Source organism: Athene noctua, chromosome 1 (genome assembly GCF_965140245.1).
Source record: "Athene noctua chromosome 1, bAthNoc1.hap1.1, whole genome shotgun sequence".
NCBI lineage: Eukaryota > Metazoa > Chordata > Aves > Strigiformes > Strigidae > Athene > Athene noctua.
The window spans coordinates 132,492,503-132,514,010 of record NC_134037.1 but is presented as its reverse complement, the minus strand read 5'-3'; the positions used below and the strand labels follow the sequence as shown (position 1 = coordinate 132,514,010).

The 21,508-nt window shown below is 37.9% G+C and overlaps 1 protein-coding gene across 1 annotated transcript in view; it reads right to left on the bottom strand.

Moving 5' to 3' along the window:
* MAN1A2 (mannosidase alpha class 1A member 2) overlaps positions 1-21,508 on the bottom strand; it is a 151,114-nt gene that overhangs the window by 28,168 nt on the left and 101,438 nt on the right. The window contains exon 9 of the mRNA XM_074896783.1: positions 3,545-3,660. Coding sequence (XP_074752884.1) covers positions 3,545-3,660 — 116 coding nt within the window. The remainder of the gene's footprint in view (positions 1-3,544; positions 3,661-21,508) is intronic.

The window sequence follows — 21,508 nt, the reverse complement described above, 5'->3', positions numbered from 1 at the left end:
CACATCAACTAAGAGATTAATTGACGGAAGAAGCTTCCTTAAGTCTGTGAAATGCCCGAAACAATAAACTGAGATGTGAAAACAGAATGTTCTCTATCTGATATTCATGCTTTCTGTGATTTTTATGACTACAAAACCCAGCATTTTCTGAGCTATTTTGCAGCAGTATTTGCTATGTTGTGAGAGTCTAACACACTGCTGGATCCTTCTTTTAGATATCCAGTGTTGTGCAGTAAGAAAGAGCAAGGATCAAATTTGTGAGCCTAACAGATTAGGCTACTCAAGGCAACAGATCAAAAGGATGCTTCCCTATCCTCCAGCTGAGGAGAAAAGACTTTAAACCAGATTAGCTGGGAGGGCCACATGATGATGTTGAAAGCAAAGTTAAGAGGCTCATCTTCAACATTTATCACCACAAAAAATTCTCAACAAGTTTCACAATTTCAGCTTTTATCAAAGCTGTGAATCTACACAGGAAGTGTCCTTTACAGAGGAAGACTGAATTAATGTTACATAGCATGGAGAGGTCACAGATACAGAACCTGTTCTATACTCTACATTTTATACTCTTGTTATGTAGTGACCTGGGTAAGGCTTCATATGCCATGGACTGGAAATCATGATGTATAAAGAACAGATGCTGTCATCTTTCTTCTTCTTAATACCTCCAAGGCATGGGATATCACTGCCTCTGCCAAACTTGAGAGTGAGGGTATGGTTGTCTATCTTCCACTCTCCCCCCTGTAATAAGCTAAAGGAGTGAACTGTGGCTGGACAGAGACCTTCTTTTAGACTGGTGGGTGCCGAGAACATTTCCAACTCTGTGCTATGAGTATTTTACACCCTTCCCCTTCTGCTGGCATAAATGACAGAGAGAGAGCTTTTGCTCCAAGTTTTGAAAAACAAGTAAGCGTCAGCTACAGAGGAAGACCTATGTTATGGGCAACAACAAATGAATGGTAAGGGAATGGGGTCTTGAAAATATTTTAAGATTTTAAATAAAAATTCAAACTGCAATTACGTAAAACAAACCCTACTCACTGACTCTTTGCCCATGTCTTTCAATGTCAAGTAGGACTTGGGATAAACACAAACCCTGAACCAGAAGGATGTTCCACGATGCATAAATCAGTATGGTTCATGCAGATTCAAATGTACATGGGTGGGTTTTGCTGAGAGGAAGACAAAGAGGAAACCATCTGATGCCTGCACTGCAGGTCATACCACACATGTAGTGGGAGCAGCTCAACTCTTTCTCCCTCCTATCCACAATGTGTTTACAGCTTTCTTACAGATTTCTTTTGCTGCGTCTCCACTCAGAGACAGATATTTGCTCCTACAAAATGTTTGCAAGACTGGGCTTACAGTGGAGAAAATGAAAGGGAAAGTTTATTTCTTCTAATTTTAAAGTGCTCACAGTTTAGGAATCAAAATAAAAATTTTCAACACTAACCACAATGGATGCTAAACATCAACAGCCAAACATTTTTAAACCCACAGGACCCAATAAACTGTATTTTAAGACTATTAAAAGTACTCAGCTAGTGTTTTCAACTACTAATGTTGACTTCAACAAACTCTAGAAAGCTAAAAAGGACTGGAAAACAGCTGATGCTTTTGCAATATTTTAAAAGGTTAATAGAAAAATAATATAAAATGAATGATACGGTTTCAAAAATAAATGTTTTGATTGACAGGTGAATGCTGATATTAGGAGTATTAGGAATTTCAGGAATTTCCTTGTTATTGTATAAAATATTAGTCCTAAACAAATTCAAGGTAGCACATATGAAGTGGATTAAAGGTTGGGTTGCTAGAACAGTTCAAAGTAAAAAGATTGTGGAAAATCTTCATCCCATAAAGATTCTGCAAAGATAATTTTATTCAATGCTAAGCAGCATTTCTACCAATGATCTACAAGAAACCAATGCTAAAAAAAATTTGCAGATGGCACAAAAATTGATGGAGCTATAGATAGTGATAAAGGAAAAGTCAGTCCTGTAAAGTCATAGAATCATATAATCATTTAGGTTGGAAGAGACCTTTAAGATCATTGAGTCCAACTATTAAATCATTCAGAACAGGTGACAAAATGGGGTTTGCCTGAACAATTGTGTTTTAATAGAGATAATTGTAAGGTCACACATTGAGGAATCAGGAATATAAGTCACAATAGTAGGAAAGCAATAAATCAAAGAGACTATAACCAACTTCAGAGTAAACCCAACTGGAAAGTGGATGATAGTGACGCAGAGGTTAAGAGTGCAAACACAGCTCTTGTCTGGATGAAGGTGAGAATATTGAGAAGAAATCAGGTGAAGACTTATTAGAAGAACAATTACATTCTTGTCTCCATACTGAAGACACTGGAAAGTACTAAGAAAGCAACTTAAGAAATAATTTAAAAAGCCTGGTTTATGTTGTGAGACTGAAGAAAATAAGGCATTTTTCCTTCAGGAGAGAATGCCTATTGTATCTTTGTTAGTAACTAGTTACATGATGCAGTTAACCCTTTAAAACAATGTAGGGAGGCAAAAAGTTGAAGGAGTTAAAAGCCAGATGTAATCAAATTCAGGTCAGGAATAAGACACATTAGAGCTTCAAAGCAATTCTGGACTAGAACCTTCACTATGTGTCTTTTAAAACGTGAATTTTGAGAACTCCAACAACAGGTGTTTTGCTTTAGGAGACTGACTGCACTAAAACTGAGCTTTAAAAGCTTGCATTGAAAGAAACATGGACGCACAGAGCATGGAACAAGTTAGGAACCAAGCACATATCTGCACTTGGACAAGACTACGCAGTCCCTGCTGCTCTTGGTGCCACAAGTAACTTGACTAAAATGGATTTAGTTACTCTCTGTGTCTTTAACTGTAGCACAGGCATGTTGGCATACATAAGCACAAGTGAGCTGGATGGAAGAAGATGCCTGTGTACGGGGAAACTAAGAAAGAGCTGTGCAGCATTAAAGCTCAGAGCCACCACAAAAAGGCCCCCACCCCAAACCCCACTGAACCATCCTGCAGTACTGCCCTGCTTGGGCAAGCACTGCTTATCTGTGAGAGGGAGCAAGACCCTATCACAAAAGAACCATAGAGCAAGGAATAGGTATAAACTACATTTTACAAGATAAATATGGAATATAACATCTGAATATTTTAGAAAATAATTTAAAGAATAAAACAATTCAGGACTTCAACTCCTAGAATGATTCTGAACACTGGAAAAAAGTGACTTGATCATTCTGCACACATGTTAGGGTTCTTAGGTCTCTTTCTAATAAACTATAGCTTGGGCTTTTACATTATACCATTTTGGACAAGTTGATTATTTTTAGCACAATAATCTGCATCAGATGTATTCCACAACAATACTTTTTAAACTGCTCAGAGTGAAAGCTAGTATTATTCATCACTTGATTTTTTAAAACTTACATAATCAAAACAAGTCCTGTTGGGGTTTTTTGCTTTTGGGTTGTTTTTTTTTTAAGTATTAAAGATGGTTAAGTTCCACTTTATTGGAAACCTCAATTAATCATAATCACCTCAATTGCATCGTCGTACATTTTCCTTGCCTCCGTGTCCATCTTGTCTGACATAAGCCAGGCTTTCAATAAATATTCATAAAAACTGTCTCCCAGCCCGCCCACGGATGTGTGATCTGTAGGAGGGAAAGAGGAAAAAAAAAGAAGTTGAAGTTGTTATATAATAGCACCTTAAATTTATTCAAAATATAAACTTACATTTTTAAGGTCTACTGTTGTAGAATTATCAATATTTTAAGACTGTTTAGCAGGACAAAGCTGCACTGTATGCCCTATTTCCTCTGAACTTACTTCATAGGCATGGAACCTGGTGTTATGTGTTCACTTTTTGCCATTCTGCACAGGCTATCCTACATATCAAAAATGTAACTTAACCTCTGCTTTTACTTAATTCCACAGAACCTAATTGTTTTGCTGGTGGGGTTTGGGGGTTTTCAATTTTTTTTTTTATATATGTAAAAAGTATATATAAAAAAACCTCATGAGGTTTCTGTATCCAGGATGCAACCAGGTCACGTGGCTGGCTATGAACTGCCGTGAACTACACAGAACCTAATCTTCCCAGGAGAGTTTTATTTCCAAAAAGGTAGTTACTTAACAGACTAATGAATTTCTCAAAATTAATGCTCTTATTTAAATTATTTCAGTCCAAATGGAGGTGAATTGCCTTTGCAGTGTACAACACAAGCCCTGCTCTGTTCCACCGTGTCACTCCACCTGCTACAGGGTAAGGCTGACTATTAGAATCCACCACCACATAAACTCGACCTCCTAACACACAGATTTCTTCATGCAGATTTCTTTTTTGTCACCTTTTTTTTTTTCCTTGCAGAGGTTGCCTTTCACAAGTAGAGTCATTGCTATTCTGTGCTGACAGACCACATGAGAACTACCTACGTTTCTCTTTGAGTGAACTATCATACATCCCCACAAAAAGCCTACTGATGGTCTGACTGTCTCAGAGTTCCTGTTCCAACCACGGTAAGCAATCCCTCAGTACACCCTTCATTCAAAAAGCAGTACGCTCTGAGATTTAGTAAACGACTCCAACCAGAACAGCATATAGCCTTTTCTTTCCCAATGTTACAGCTCCCAAAATGCTGGCACCAGAACAGCCGTAGTCTGCTGAAGCTAGGCAAAGGAAATGCTTAAGACCAACTTTGTCACAATGCCAGTAATGCACTGCCCTAAGCATGGCTGTTAGTCATGCAAGTTTTACCGGGTGAAAAAAAAAAAAAAAAAGATATAATACTTCCTTTTCCAAAGTACCTCAAAAAAGTGGTATTATTCACAGTCTTTCTGGGATAAAGGTGTAAAAGAGAGGTTGGAGCTCTCCTTCTGTTCCTTTTTCCTCCAAGCACCATCCTGCCCCAGCATGTCTGCTTGTCTCTGAAGATGAGAGTAGGAGGTTAGAGCTGGTAGATGCTCCTATCCTAACTCTTCTAGCTGCCTCTTGACTGCTCGGCTACTTACCAATGGATTTCTAAACAAAGGATGGAGCAAGCAGAAAGCCTGTAGCTTTCTCATTTGTTTTCAGGTTGTGAATTTGGAGCAAATTATTTCATGCTCTTCTCTCCAATCTCAGTATCTCCTAGACAGCTTTTTCACACCCATCTACTCAGTGATTTAACTACAAACAATGAGTTTTCACAAGCCTTCTAGCTCTGAGCTCTAAGACGGCACTGAGGTCAAAAGTCACTTTCTTCCACAAATGCCAGGCCTAGAAATTACTCCTTCAATGCACAATTACATTCTCATGTAGATGCAAGAACTAAGGGTCTGTGGTTTTCAGAAAATAAACTATCCCAAGACTTCAAAGTTACAACTGATATCAGCACTACTCAGGGACTGTCTTCACAAGAGATACAGTTTAAAACTACTTCTGTTAAGCTGCTGGCTCCTCCCCAGCTGAGCTCTGTCAGAGTCATCGCTGCTCCTCTGCCAGACTTCTTTCACAGATCACTCAGTCCAACCAGGACAGGGCTACTGAACCCTCTGCTGGGTTCATCTTGTAGTAGCTGCAGCTGGGTTTGGGGCAGGAAAGAGCAGGAATACAAGTGGAAAAGATTTATTTCCTAAACAGAGAAATCCACATTCCAGGTGAGTTTCCAAAGCCAATTATCAGAAACACACCCTATTTCACATCTACTTCTTCGGGCAGTCACTTGAGAACTGTGTTTCTCTCCTGTCAGCGGCTCTTCTCCTCCTCCACATTGCTTCTTGTCTTAGATCAAAGCACAGGGAACGCAGGAACCCGTAGCATTGGGACACACAGGAATTGGAGCCATCCCCTAGACAGCCTTTTTTGCACCTTCTTTATGTGTTCAGAGAACAGAGCTGTGCAAGCCTCTCGGATACAGATTCTCCTCCCACTCAGCAAGCGAGAAGCAAACACAGTAAGGCTAAGGGCTTCGGAGGGCCTTGCAGCTCCCAGCAGCAGTGTTTTCTTTATTCCCATTTCACATACTTCACTCCCAGCTCTCAACTACTAGGAGTTTTCAAGGCTACTCTTCCATTAAACAGTGGGGTCCTCCACTCGCTGGCTGATGCCTTTCACAGTTGGACCAGAGGGTAGACGTGTCAGAAAGGGCAAACTGATTCTGTTCCTTCTCTTCAGCAGCAGGAACGGGACAGATGACATATGTTTGGTGGTCACACATGATAAGACATCACAGACAACTATCTTTCACAAGGAAGGGAAGCAGTATTTCAAGGGAGCTGACTGCACTGAGACACAGCTGTCTATATTTCACTGACCCCTCTCCATCTGTAAAAAATAGCTGAAAGAGGGTGGAATTGAAAAGGAGTCCACCACAGCAGCTGAACTGAGCTTTAAACACAGCAAGTTTTCCAACTTCTACAACAGCATTAGATTTCCTTCAGATGTTCTGCTGAGGTCAGAAGGTGTTGCAGCAGCACAATTTGCTGCATTTTGTGTAATGACTATAGCTAGACATGACTGAAAATTAAAACACTTGTGACAGATTGCGAGACTTTGACAACTTGCTCTCACCTAGAGGGGAAATGCTAAAGAAATATTTTTCAAGATCCTTAGCAAATAGTGAAAACTGTAGATTTGGGTCACCACATATAATCCTCTCCTATAAACAAAGCTCCCCACCCAAATTTATCATCAGAAAGTCCACAGAGGTTATCACTCTCTCCTGCTATTTGAGCTACAGCTCAGATGGATTCCGAGATTTAACTCAGTTCAACTCAAAATGTTTTGCACGTAAAATATTTTGAAGTTTTTCAACCAGCCCTAACCTTGCACGTCAATTCAGAGTACTAAAAAGGAACAAACTGTGATTTGAATAACCGAGTTTACAATAGCGTCTGGGCACTGGGTACTCTCCAGTAGACAGCTAGGAAGGTATTATGTTTAAAATGCTTGTAAGTATTTTGCACATTTAAAAGCTGATTTAATTTTTCACATATTTGATCTAAAAGAATTATTTAATTAGCTCTATGTCATTTAAAGCTTTTTACTGTGAACAAGTGTTTCACAGTGAAATCCTGAAGCAAAATTCTTTCCAGATTAAGACAAATATAGCAAGGAGAACAGAAGTATGAGGGCATATCAAATATGGCAGAAGCCACATATTCTGTTCAACGGCATGTATACATTTATAGAACATTCATTCCTTCCAATCAAGATAAATTAGGATATTTTCTTCATTCTCCATTTTTTCAAATGTAGGCCCAGACAACTGGGCAAACATAAAAGGATTCCAGTCAAAAAAATTCCTTGGGAAGTCTTAAACTTTTAAAAGACATAGTAGCTGCAGTTGCAAAGAAACTTCAACTATTGCAACCAACAGCAATTACAAAAAACCCTGTATTTTCTCTGGTTTGTCACACACTTGAAAGCATATTGTGTGCAAATCTGTGCAGTCAGTCTGTTTGTAGGCTTCCTTCCTGCCAGAAAGAGCCAAATAAAAATCTTAATAGGAAGACAATGATATTTACAATTCATAGCAACACTTTTGCTGAGATACTTCAAAAGATTTACATCCTGTTAAATATTGGAATTTTTCTCCTTAAACAACAGCATGCAACTGGAAAAAAAAATAATTTCCATAGCAATATTTTAATGAGTTTTAAATTAATAATTAATTTATTGATAAAAGAAAATCTATATTTAGTCAAATACTGTGTCTCAGCTAATAATTAAAAAAAAAAAAAAATCACATCCACCCCTTGCCCATAGAGTGGAGGATGTTCTTTTAAATTCTCACACCATCATGACCCGATATTTCTAAAGCTAGTTTCACTCCAAATGATCTTACTCATATCAGCAATCCATTAGCCCACTGCTAAAACAGTCTCTTCTGACAAGAACCAGGACAATTACTTCACAGCAAACCACAGAAATACAGAGCAGGTCAGAAAGGAGTGTACATGCTATCTAACTGAAATGACAATGAATCTCAGCTTGAGATAGGAGGGAGAGTGGCACTCTGGTGATTTGTTCGCTCTAAGTGAAATTGTTTCTTTACAGTCTGGGGAGACAAAAACCCTTGTTTTTCCTCAGCTTGCTCTTCAGGGCGTAGGCAGCAGGGTTCCCCAGCCTCAAATACAGCTGAGGCTCTGTGATGGATCTGGCTGTTCTTCCTCTCCAGGACTAATTTTTTGGGGTGGTAGTAGATAATAGGGATACTAGGCATTCACATAGCTCATTCTCCTTCCTCGTACCCAGATCTACCTAACGGCTGTAACTAACTTCCTCCACAGAAAGCCAGTTCCTAAATGAACTGCAGTGGTTCCCAAGAATATGGTTATGGCAGCAGACTGCAAGTTACAAACATGTGCCACTTCCTTATGTTTACAGGAAAAGTTTGGTTCAGTGAGCAATAAAATATTTTCCTCAACAACTGAAAGCCCCCTAAAGATAACTTTAATAACAAAACCTGCTCTAATGAAGGTCTACCTGCTCTCTAGAGCAAACTTAAGATGTGTAAATTATTTTTAAGCAGATGGCTTTAAGTAGTTAACAGCAGCTTAATGAGGCAAATTAAAAACAGTTCATGATTTGCTAAACCCTCTCTGCTTTGTGTCTTAATTGTGCAATTGTCATTTCTTGGCAATGAGCAGGAATAAAGAAAGAAGGCAGGCATTGTTTTAAAAGCAGCACATCAAGCCTGAACTGATGCTGCAGTCACAACACCTGAGGGTGATGACTGCTTCGGTTACCCATGAGCAGATGGGTAGTAAGCCACTGTCCCTTCCTGACCCCAGGGCACGTCTTCCCGCATCCATGAAGCTTACGCATCATTTACTGCACACAGAATGAAAAACATGAAATAAAATGCTGAGCAGAAGTATGCTTAGCATGCACAGGCTGCCGTGCTGATAAGCAGTATGGTGAGATAAGATTCTAGCAGTACATAAGCACAAGCAGGTGGAGATGAGGATCAGCTATGCCGATAGTATTTTTAATTCATGAATTTGCAACTACAACACCGATTTAATATTTTTAAGTACAGACATGTAGAGAACAACCGAGCAAAGAAATCAAAATTAGGCAATATGTAAGAGAAGCTCAAGTCTTAAAACTGGAATTGTTAGTTATGACTCCAAAGTAAAGGAAAATTAACTTGAACCTGCTACAGTGCTATACCCAATAGACTAGAAACACCAAGATGAACAAACTACTGATTCATTTCAACCTAAAGAGTACTAGTACAGAACTACTTTGCAACAAAAGAACAAAGCAGTAAAAAGGGAGGCTGATTTTCCTTAAGGATCACGAACACTGTATCCTTCACGAAGTGCTATTGTAATGTCAGGGAACGAGTTCAAGAGTGGAAAAGATAAGTAACCAGGAGGGAGTAGTGAAGTGATTAAGCTAATACTAACTTGCATTTAGAAACTGTCACACTGCATCATCATTAGTTGTTTTGGGTACCAACTGCTCTTACACTGCTGGAACTCTCTTTCTCTGTGTAGGAAACTTTTTCAAGAATTGTTTTTCTGTTTGTCTTCACAGTGGCTCTGATTACGTTTCAGTTCAATCTTCATGTACTTGGGCTTAGTGCCCCTCAGCTGCTCTAAATAGGTGCAAGTTCCCTTTCTAATCCTTTAATCCAGAAAGATGAAGCCCTAGAAATTGCAGCTGCTGCAATTCACAGTGAAAATTCAACCTAAGGATGCCATAAGCCATAATGGATGGCTTAAAAGTGCAAACACTTGTAAATTAACTGCAGCAAAGGCAGCCATGATAAAAGGAGGCAGAGGCACAATTTTTAGTCAGCTATGAATCATTTATCACTATAGAACACATTACCAGCATGAAAATTTTTCTGAAAACATGCAGGTTGTCACATAATCTGTTATTCAAATATTACATTAAAAGAATAGTTAAGGTTGTAAAGACAGGCTTTTATAAGTTAGGACATTGTGTCCCTTTCTACTGTCTGGTGCCACAACAGATTCAAGCAACAAGAAAAACCCAGCTCAGCTCCTCCCAACCTGGGGGTGCATGATCACGCCTGCTCAGCACACACAGCTCAAGAGAACGTAGCAGCTGAACTCTAAATACTCCATATGGAGAAAGTAGATGTGAGTATTTTTCAAAGACTTGGAAAATATGGATGGTTTTCTCCTCAAAGCAGTCCTGAAACAAATCCACAGTATTTCATATCCAAAACATGATAGTTCTTGAGCTTCTTAACTGTATGCTGAGAAAAAACAAACTTTAATCTGGGTAGAATCACATTCTACCTCTAGCTTCATTTTAGAAATGGATGAAGCATTTTTGTCAAAGCTGTTTAAAAAAACTCAGCAAAACACCTTGAGGCAGACAGAATATTCCACTTGGAAGACTTGAAGTTTCTCAGCTACAAGAAACTGAAAACACAATCACTTAATGGAACATGTTGAGCAATCTTAGCTTAAGTGCTACCAGTTTCTTGGATAATAAAATTAAGAAAAATTATTTCCTAGAACTATAGTGGTTATCAACTGAAGCTTAAAATTCTCAAACTTGCACAATTCAAGTGTGTGCAAAGACAACAGAAATAATTTGAAACAGACCAGCAAGTACAACTAGCTCAACTAAGACATATTTAGGTAACTCATGTTGTCAAGACATCTTCAAACTGAATGTAGCTTATGATTCTGTGATATCAAAGGAGTATCCTAATTTGGTATCTTACAACAGGCTCTCCTTTCACACTGAGGAATTCACAGCTGGAACAAATATTTTCCTTTTTGTATTCAAACTTCCCTGAAACTTCAAAACATTCTACTTGTTTATAATTCTGAAAATAATTTATTTCTCAGAAGACATATTCACCAATCAGCTAAATACATCAAGATCATGTGTGAAAATTAAACACATTAAACCTGTATATTGGTGCTTTTATTGAAAAGTAAAATGGCCTTTTATCACCTGAAGTTATTTTCCAGATTATTTCACTCACCAACAGAGCTACTCAAATGAAGCACACCTGCCTCTCCACCAAGTCTGGAGTCAGTGTAAATCCCACCTGTGCTGGCAGCTTTAACTAAACAGCTGGAATTTGCAGTGGATTGATGGGAAGTCAGGTACATGTTTACTTCTTATGCCTTTTATTTTTTCTGACACAGTGTCTGTTAAAACAACAGCTAAGGGGTGGTAACATAATCTACAAACAATACTGCTGTAGGTATGCGCCCACAATGCAAAGAGTTCATTTTGAATAAAAATTTCTACACAGGAGGACTGACAAGCTCTTATGGTCATTACAACCTTTTGTTTATTCATCTTAGTCTTCCTGTAAGATCCCAACTCTCCTCCCCTACAGATTAAAACCAAGAAAACAGGAGAGAGAAAATCTTTATTAGATTAAATCTGGCCCAACATCTATCTATGCAAAATCAGCTGGCAAAACCATTGTCAACAACTTCACCCTCTTGTTCAAGTTGTATCAAGACCACAGCAGTTACGTACTTATGTACGTACGTGTGTGTATATATATATAACATATGAATGCTGACAGTCAAAAGAGATTCAAAGAAGCAATGAAAGACAGTCTCTGTTTTTGATGTACTTGGGGATTACATCACACACAAAACAAATTCAGGCTACTCTGCATGTTTCTCTCCCCTAGACTTTCGTCTGCATATCACTTATTTTTCTTCTTATGACAGACACCTGAAATGGCACACAGCTAGCTGAAGTTTTGGTCGCTCTGTAGGTGATAGGAAATTGTGCTGATTTTAAGACTTACTCAGTCCATGTTCTATGACTGAGACTGAACTACCATACCCTACATTTGGACTGAATTCATCACCATCACCTCTCACTTCAGACCATTAGTGTGATCTGCAATCAAAGATCAGCTATGTCTTCACAAAGATCTCCAAGATGAGATGGTATTTTACCTTGCTGCTACACAACAGTCCAGCTCCCAGTGGAATGTCACAATTAAAAGAACCCATCAAGAAGACATATTCAATGTCCACGGTACAAAATTACAGATCGTCTCCCCTCAAGGCCACCAAACTGGAAATGTTTCTCATGTGACTACCAAAGGTACACCTCCACATATAAGAGGATATGAAGTCTCACATACTTAAGACAGAATGAGATGAAATGGACTGTTATGTGTCATCTGAATCTATTAGTGGTCTAGAGAATGTCAATATGAACAGCTACATGTACAGCCTCCAACAAGTGATACAAAAGGAATAAAATAATAAAAAAATGTAATAAGGCTGTAACAAGTTTGTAATTTGACTTTGATAGGCTTCCCTAAGAAATGAGTAAGTCAAGAATGGTTCAAAAGTACAGTTTAGATATATAAAGATCCCAGCACAAAAATCAATTATTAAATAAAGAACAAGATTTTACAGTAGCTCAAACTTTACAAACTCACAGAGCACATGTCACCTTTTCAGTCCCCAATCATTTTAAGTTATCTGTCTTCAAAGCCAACAACTTAAGCTCTCAGGAATATCAACTGGTACCCTAAAATATGTCAGACTGTTAACACAGATTAGTTTACTGAATTCAGAGTGACGAAAATAAATGTTAAAGCTGTTGTGGGACATGTTTCAAATTCTAGATACTGATGTGCTGCCCACCAAGATCCATGGTCTAGAAGTACAGTTTGGTGGTACAGCAAACTAAAATATCTCTTTCCACAGCAACATATGCAGGCACTTTCAAAACCCAGTTACACCATATCCAAATCCTTTATTTAGGAATTATTTATAGACACTCTTTTTCAAATGCCTAATTCATATACACATGTATAACCTTCCAATAACACCAGAATCTTTAACACACTAAAGAAAGCTTTTATTTGTTCAGCTTTTCCAGCATATTGCTTAACAGACCAGCAAAACATCTTAACCTTGTACACTTATAAAAGCATATTCCCTGTAATGCACAGCTCTGTTGTGTTTCATTAAAACAAAGTTTTAACAGATTAACTTGTTCTTGGCTTCTAATGAATAAACAAATTTGAATTCCTCCTTTTCTTGGAACATGGTTAATTACATTTGTACATGGTTGTAAAGCAAAAGGGCAAGGGGAATTCCCCCAGAAGATTATTACACAGATCATTTTCTATTCAAAACACATGCATGTTCCTAAAGACAGAATATTTTGGAGAGAAAAATTAAGAACATCCTCCAAGACAGCAAAGAAAATTAAACAGCAGAGAACCACCCCCACCTCTTCATCTGTAACTGGTACATGCACATCTACTGCTGGAAGTCTAGAAATCACGTTGTATTTTTATTTGTTCATAACATACTCAACTGAAAGCAGATTTGAAATAAAAAAACGCACCCTTGCTTGCATCAGTCTCCAAACTTACCATCACATAGACCATGTTATCTCCAGTTTTGTAACTGATGTTCCAACCACAAATCAAAAAAGAAATTTACTGGCTAAATCAAAGAAATGTGCAAAAATAAAGTCACGTTGGGAACTACTTTTACAAGTACTTCTACAATAGGTAAAATTAATTATTTTAATCATTCACTGTTTCTATTTAAAAGAAAATCTTTTCCTTATACCAAAGAGGAAAAAAAAAATCACCTAAGAATTAAAGCATTAGAAACTATTATCCACAAGTCCAATTTGAAGGTAATTATCTGAAAAGTTTTGTAAAATACTCTTTGGAAAATACAGGCTTACTTGACACAATTCCCTTCAGGTTAGGATGTTTTGACAAAACTTGACGTTACATTTCCCAATTCGATTTTTCACTATTCTCAGCACTGCTGTTTTCTTAGTGTTGTTTACAGCACATAAGGGTATTAACAGACACAATTTAAGAGACTACTGCTAAATAAGGCATCTAGTAAATAAACAAACAAGGGGGGGGGAATGCCAAGTACCATCATAGTTGAAGGAAAACACTAGCAGCTTCAGCTGACAAACACAGGAATTTTCCAATACTAGCATCTTTCTCACTACCCATAACTAGACTATCAACCAGTTATTTTATGCTACAATGATATTTTTATCTGAGATACTTATCTGCAATATTTATTTAATCTTTTGAAAGACCACTTTGTTCTTCACTATTATGCACTTCACCTTGCAAATTACAAGGGCTTTAATCTGCCAGACGTAGATGTAAAGACTGAAAGGGCTTCTTGCTTTATTTAAACAATCAAAGTCCCAATAATAGAAATCCAAATAGTGACTTATCTATCAGTCTCTGCAGCACCTTTGAAAGCTTGCATTCAGGAGAGCCATTCTTCCTATATATTACATAGAGCTCAAGCTGCCAGGACAGTATCCTTCCACTGACATGTTGATTACTCTCAGTATTAGCATTCTCACAAACAGGGATGTGCAGAATGTGAGAGCACCTCCTTCACCAAGTTATTTGGGTAAGGAGCATTCAGTACAACAGAAGTAAGAAATGACAAGGAAATCGGTAAATTAAACACACCAACATTAACAAGAAGATAGTAGGAGACACTAACACAGATCAGAACTTGTCAGCTACTGATTGATGGGACATTAAAGGAACTACTCCGGCACAGACTCATAGAGTCAACCTGAACTTTGCCACTGACAAGGGGAAAACATGATTGTCATGAGCATTATTTGAGGGGACTTGCAGGACCGTGCAAAATGTGTTTACGAAACATCATAAAGGGCATGTAGCTTTAGATAAAACTTACTATGGGCTATTTAGGGCCAAAGGGAGGGAAAGAGAAGGATCAGGGTGGGCTTGGGTAGGTATGAGCAAAGGAAAAGTGGAGAGGAGGTGGCTTGAAAGGGCCTGGTCACATGTAAACAAGCTGCAGATCACCACACTTGTCTGCCTAAGTCCTGCACCCTATAAGCAGTCTGATTTATCTTCTTACTAAATCCTTCATTTTTCACATGTAACCCCACTCACTATCCTAAGTCTGAGCGCTGCAAGGCATAAACATCAGCATCTGAAGAAGAGGTCATGCACTGCAGACCCTGCAGGTCTAGGTGCCAGCAATTGGAGAATCTGGCATGCAAGAGAGGTTCAGGGGTCAGTAACCGGAGGGACTTGGATGTGTGTTGCAAGGTCAGAGTCCCAGCAACTGGAGAAAGGGGTTGAAGGTCACAGGGGCCAGTAGGTCCGGGTGGCAGCAGCTGGAGAAAAGCCAGTGAGTCACAGGGCCCTAGGTTTATGTGCCAGCAACTGGAAACACACGTGTGTTTCTTCTTGTGAATTTAATCCCAAGTGCGTGTGTGTATGTGGAATTCATTAGCAAACTTCAAGTTGGACGAGCTGGTGAGCTGCTCTACAGGCAGGCATAAAAATTTAGGAATATTCACCCAGTATTTGCACTGATTTAAGGGAAGTAATTTAAAAAAATTTTATTGTTTTTTTCCTACATGTGAAAATTGCACCATTTTAACATAAGTGTAAATCTAATCCAATTAAATGGAATCCACAGAAGTCTTCTCTAAATAGTACTTTAAAAGTGCTTGGTTTGGTTTATTTCAAGCATTTATTGTTGAAAATGAAAGACCACCTGAAGAAACACATCCACAAAGGTATTTGCTTTGGTTTATTTAAAGGTTAGGTCTACAGCACAAACAACTGGGAAACAGGGCATATAAATTTCTTCCATTCAGCCACTGTGGCTGTGCCTCTAATTACTCTGTAGTTACAGATGCAAGGAGCTGCAAGAAAGTGAGAACATCATCAAAAGATGCTAAGGCAGTGTGTGTAACCAGACAGGCTAAATACCTATGTGAACCCTCTTATTTGTCTTTAAAGCATAGTCATTATTTTGTACACTAAAGACAGCATTTAAATTTAGTGCATTAAATACACATACATAGACTGATGTCACACTGTTGGTGAGTCCTTGTAAAGGTGCTGATGGAGTACCCCTCATATGGCCTTTAACTTGCAAATCTGTCTAAAGGGGCTTGTTTTCAGTGCAGAGACACAAAGCAAGCACTGTGAAATAGACTGAAGTCTGAATGTTCATCACATCAGCATTCAGCAATAGCATTTTCAGTATCTGCTATTACGTTTCACAGTAGTGCTCAGCTCATGCCCTGTAAATTCACATACTAGCTCACTTTACAGTAATTTGTTAATGTACTCACATATCACAAAGATGCAATAAACACAGAAGGCTAACATAGATTAGGTATCTCTGCTTATTTTCTTGCATATGAAAGCCATATACAGTCTAAAAACCAATTTTAGTTAAACTGACACAACTTTAAGAATCTTACATAACCAACACAGGTAGCTCCATAGGTAGCCCAACTGCAGGAAGCAAGATGTGAAGTCAGAGCAATCTGAGTTCCCCTTCAGTAATATTATTACTTGCAAGAGACAGCAGAACCAGATGAAATGCAATAACTTGTTCTCGGTATTGAAAAGTAGAAAGGAAGAATGCACAATTTACAGAAATGGGCAAACATGAGCTCCATGTCCTGACTTGGCAATAGCATGCAGACTGGCATTTTCTTTGTTACTGCCATTCTAGTTGGTATTCTCATTTAGTCTGTTTTCAAATGCAAATTGTAATTACATTTCCTCAACATATTTTCTTTTTTAAAAAAAATAATTTTTCTTCAGTACAATTTTATTTCTGTAATTTTGAAATCTTTTGCTTTTAATCAAAATTCTAGTTGTTTTGTCTGCTTAGCAGGCTTCTCCAGAAAGCACTGTTACTGTTTTTGAAAATAATGTAAAATCAAAGTTTTGATGCTTACATCAAACCAACCACTCACAAAGTGAACTCACAAACCAACCACTCACAAAGTGAACTCACAAACCAACCACTCACAAAGTGAACTCACAAACCAACCACTCACAAAGTGAACACCAAGCTAACAAATTTAACTGTAGATTAGTGTGAGAGGTTAGAATATGCTTCTTGCCAGCTATTTTCCTTTCAGTTTCACAGAAACTGAAACCCCGAGGCAGAAGTACTTGTTCCTACTAGACCATCACCTTAGTCCGTAAGTAAAAATTAAATCTGTCAACATTCCTGTGGGCATTAGAGCTCTGCCTTCTAGCAAAAGCCTCAGTGAGCTGACAAATCCTGAGCTGAACCCATTAAAAAGCTGTTTGTCATGACACTCGTGCTGTAATAATACCTGCACATTACAAGCTTAAACAGTAATATTTAGCCTACACACGACATCATTTTCCTCCTCCTGAGTATAAAAAACTCCCTTCCTGCTACACAGCAGTAAGGGTCTAGTCACATACAGCTGTATTACAAAGCCTTTCCACTGAAAAGCATGGAGATTTAGCAGTGGCCAGCAAGCCAATCACCCAGCAGTTTTTAGGGCTGGGTTTTATGACATTCAAATGGAGAGAAATGATGGGATGGTAGTCCCTTTGCAGCCCTGTCTGATGTAGCTCCTAGATCTGGCTGCTGCTGCTTCGCAAGGCAGGCAGAAAAAGAAAGAAGGTAATCTTCAAGTGCTACATAAAATGCATTAAATTCACATGGAAATTTATATTCATAAAAATGTAAATATTACAAAGACATGGCTATAGATTAGATTTATGCCACGCTATATGACTCTACTCATCTCCAACTTGTAAAGAACCTGGAAGCCATGGTCACATCCTTCTTGATGAAACCATAATTACTAACTGACTGGTAAGTTACTTGACTGACTATACCTTTTTATGTATTTGTAACAGAAACACTGACTGGTTTGAATGAAAAATGCATGCCTTTGTAAGCACCAGCAGAAGCAGCAGAACAATGACCAAAAAGGACGGTCTGTATGTCCCTAGAACATCACCCCGCAGCAGTGAAATTGTAGAACATGTTATTTATATCGAGATCAAAAGGCCTGCACTCTGATAAATCAAACCACAGCAGAAATGACTCATCAGACCTGCATCCTAACATCAGAAGGATGGTGACAAGGCTGCAGCATATTACATACACCATTCCCCTTCCCCTAACCCAAGAAGGGAACAAACCACATATATATATTGTAAGCATACATTTAAATGAGGAAAACCAGGCAAGACACAGCAATGTGGCCTAAGATCTATGGAGGCTAATGACAGAAATATTCTGAGGCATACAAACACCCTGTAATAATTGCTGATCCCTAAAAGGCCTGAAAGATCTGTCCAAAAACTAGCTTATCGTCATCATTCAAGAACCCTAGGTATGTGAACAGGACTGGATAGCAGTGTCCCTTTTTCTTTGAGTCCAGACAACTTGGACATGTCTTGGTATCTGTGATCATGAGTGAGTTAAAGTTATGAGAAAAGGAGAGTAGGTAAAAATCAGCTGGCTTAATCACTCTGTAAACAAGTATCACCTTCCCCTTAAGACCTAGCACTGAATTTTATTACTGTCATTTCCTAACACCAGTAGCTGAGATATAAGCTTCATATTTGTGCATTATATCCAGTTCGTACAAAGTTCTGATGGACAACATGACATTTAGATTTTGCAAAATTTGAGATTCAAAAGGATGTTGTGAGACATTACACATGCTAAAAAGTTACTTACATGATAAAAAGTTACTTACATGATAAAAAGTTACTTACATGATAAAAAGTTACTTACATGATAAAAAGTTACTTACATGGCAGCATAATTCACTGCACATATTACTGGAGCAAAGAGGAAAAAGGAAGGAAAGATTTCTAAATGAGGTATTTCAAACACATGTTAGTTGCTCACACTAACAATTAATACTTGGGATTGTATGTCAAAAAAAAAAAGATGTAATCCTTGTGGGGTTTTTTGGTTAAAAACCAAAAATAAGGATGTGTCTAGGCTCTTTGTGCAAATACCTCTGAGAAGGTATCAAAATACTGTTATCAAGGGAGAATGTATCAAGCATTTTCCACAAAACTCTTGTTGCAAGTAGAGATACATCCAGTTTACAAGTCCTACGGGGCCACACCAAAGCCACAGAAAATGTCTGAGGCTTACCTTTTCTTCCACAAATCGGACTTGCAACAAGAATTGTCTTTAAGTATTGAAGTTTACCTATCAGCCCGTTAGAACAAAATTAAACAGATAAACAACACAAAAGTATATCTTTTTTCTTCTGTTCAAATCATATAATTCTTTTAAAAAATAAATGAAAAGGTAAAGACAAAACGTAACTACTAAGAAAACCTGACCTAAATGAATTCTTCCATTTTATATTGTTTAATACTCCCTGGATAATCAACTGGTAGTAATAACATCAACTAGTCTGACTGCTATATGCACATCACTGATACTTTTATTGCTTTTGAATAAAGTTATCCACCACTAGAATATACCCACTGCTAGAACGACAGACATAGAAACAGAAAATAAACCCATCACTAGATTTATGCTAATATAACAGCCAAATCCCATATTTCTTCAGCAGTGTATTTATGTAGAAATTGATTTTACCTATTTCACACCCCTCATGACTTAGCTGGAACACTGTACAGATTAATAGAAAACCTAACTAGCATTGAGCCAAAAAAGTCTGAAGGAAAAAAAACCATGTTAAAAGAAAAAGGAAAACCCAGAAAGGTCAGAGTCAAAAGTTACATGTATCTGGGCAAATAAGAGTTCTGAAATAATTCTCAAAAACTATCTGGAGAAAGTACTTTGAACAAGATAAGATGCATCAAACTAAAGGTCACAGCAGAGACGAAAAGGGCAGCTTTCCCAGAAGCCGAAAGAAGAAAAGTTATGCTTGGGAACTCTTCCCATTGTCTCAGTCTTTCCAGTACTAAAGTATAGAACAAGCCAAACACAATGCTCTTTGAAATTACCTTCTGAGAAGGACATAAAAGCCTTGCCTGCCCTTAACACCAACAATACAACTCAAGTCAGTGACAGAATCGTAGACTCTGACACAAGTCCTCTAGCGAGCTGAGATATAGGGCGTGAAGGCATCACCCTTACTTCACTGACTTCTGTGATACAGGATACAATCTTTGCAGGAGAATCAGAAGAAAAATTCCTGTCTAATCCTCAGCTGTTCCAGCTCGTATGTACAGTGTTTCAGTGTATGCATACCTTTACTGTAAGTTCTTAAATTTCTGCATATAGATTTACTGAAGAGTGATCTATCTGGGGTACAACAGACAGCTTCTCATTGTTCCATCTTGGTTTGTGGAAGGAAAAACAGAATTATGAATTCTTGCTATCTTGTCCCCACAAAACTTTTCAAGATAGGTTTACAAATGCTTGCTGCATTGGGAAAATCTTAAAAAACACCATCAGAACATCTGTATCTGCATTTGGAAGCTTATTTGCTCAAAAAAACCACCCCAGACAACCAACCACCAAATTCCAGGAAATAACTTTGTGGCTAATGAGCAGCACAGAAAAATAAAGGCTCTATAAAGTTGTATTTCTTTTTATCCTAAGAACTTAAGTGTCAGCCTGTAATCCTAAACTTTAGCCTCAAGTGTATTATCTTTCAAAATTCATATAAATAGTATGTTTGAGCTCCACCAAACTTCTGCAAAGTTAAAATTTTCACTGTATGTTTATTCTCAATGACCAGGATTATTGTCTTCCCAAGAGATGCCAGTAATTCTGAGCATTAATATTACAGCTGACAAAAAGCCCCTAAAGAATCCTGGTGATATGCCACATTAGACTCCTTTTGACAAAAGTAGCAGGGGTAATTGGTTAGAAAAAGAAAGAGGCAACAGAAAAAAATTCATAACAACAGCACAAAATTGTCTTTTGAATAAATAATAGGTGAATATTTGTATCTGCTCACTTTCTTTTTTGCGAATGCATCACTAAACCTAAATTTGTCTGAAGAATTTCTCTCATCAATCCATGTGTCCATCTCAGAAGGTCTCACTATTCACTCAAAGATATTAGATGCTTTGGCCTTAATGATGGGATTAGACGACTCTTTTCACAGTCACTGAAGTGACAGCTGCATTTATTTCCCTCATACACCAGACTCAAAGTCAGAAGCAAATTCTCAGTTTGCAAGCCAGAACATTTTCTACTGGGTATTTACAGCCAACCACTGAAATCCCCCAAACCTGTCAATGATGTCAAACAGGACAAAAATAGATCATCTTGCTTGTTTTTTCCTAAATAAGCTTGCATTCATAAAAGAAGTAGGAACAGAAGCCTTGTAGAAAAGGATTCTTTTACCACACCCACTATGAAAGCACTAAACTACTCAAGTTTTTTTGGAAGAACCACTTCAAGAAAACGAATCATGTAATCATGTCTGTGTCTTATCTCTCCAGTTACACTGTCAGCAACAGAAACAATTTTTTTTCATTCCAAAGCCTTGTTTTTTTGTTTGTTTTTAAAATACGAGACACACTGATACCCTCAGGATCTACAGGGAGGTTCATCAGGCCACTTTACATACCACTAAGTAGAAGAATGATGTTTGTAAATGTCAGGCTCTAACACCAGGTGAAGGAGCTCAAATTTAACCACCACAAACATGCATTACTTCTACATCACTTTACAGTAATTCACTTATCAGATGGTTTGCAGAACAAAAGCAGGAACATAATCAAAATGAAGAAACTATTGTCAGTATTA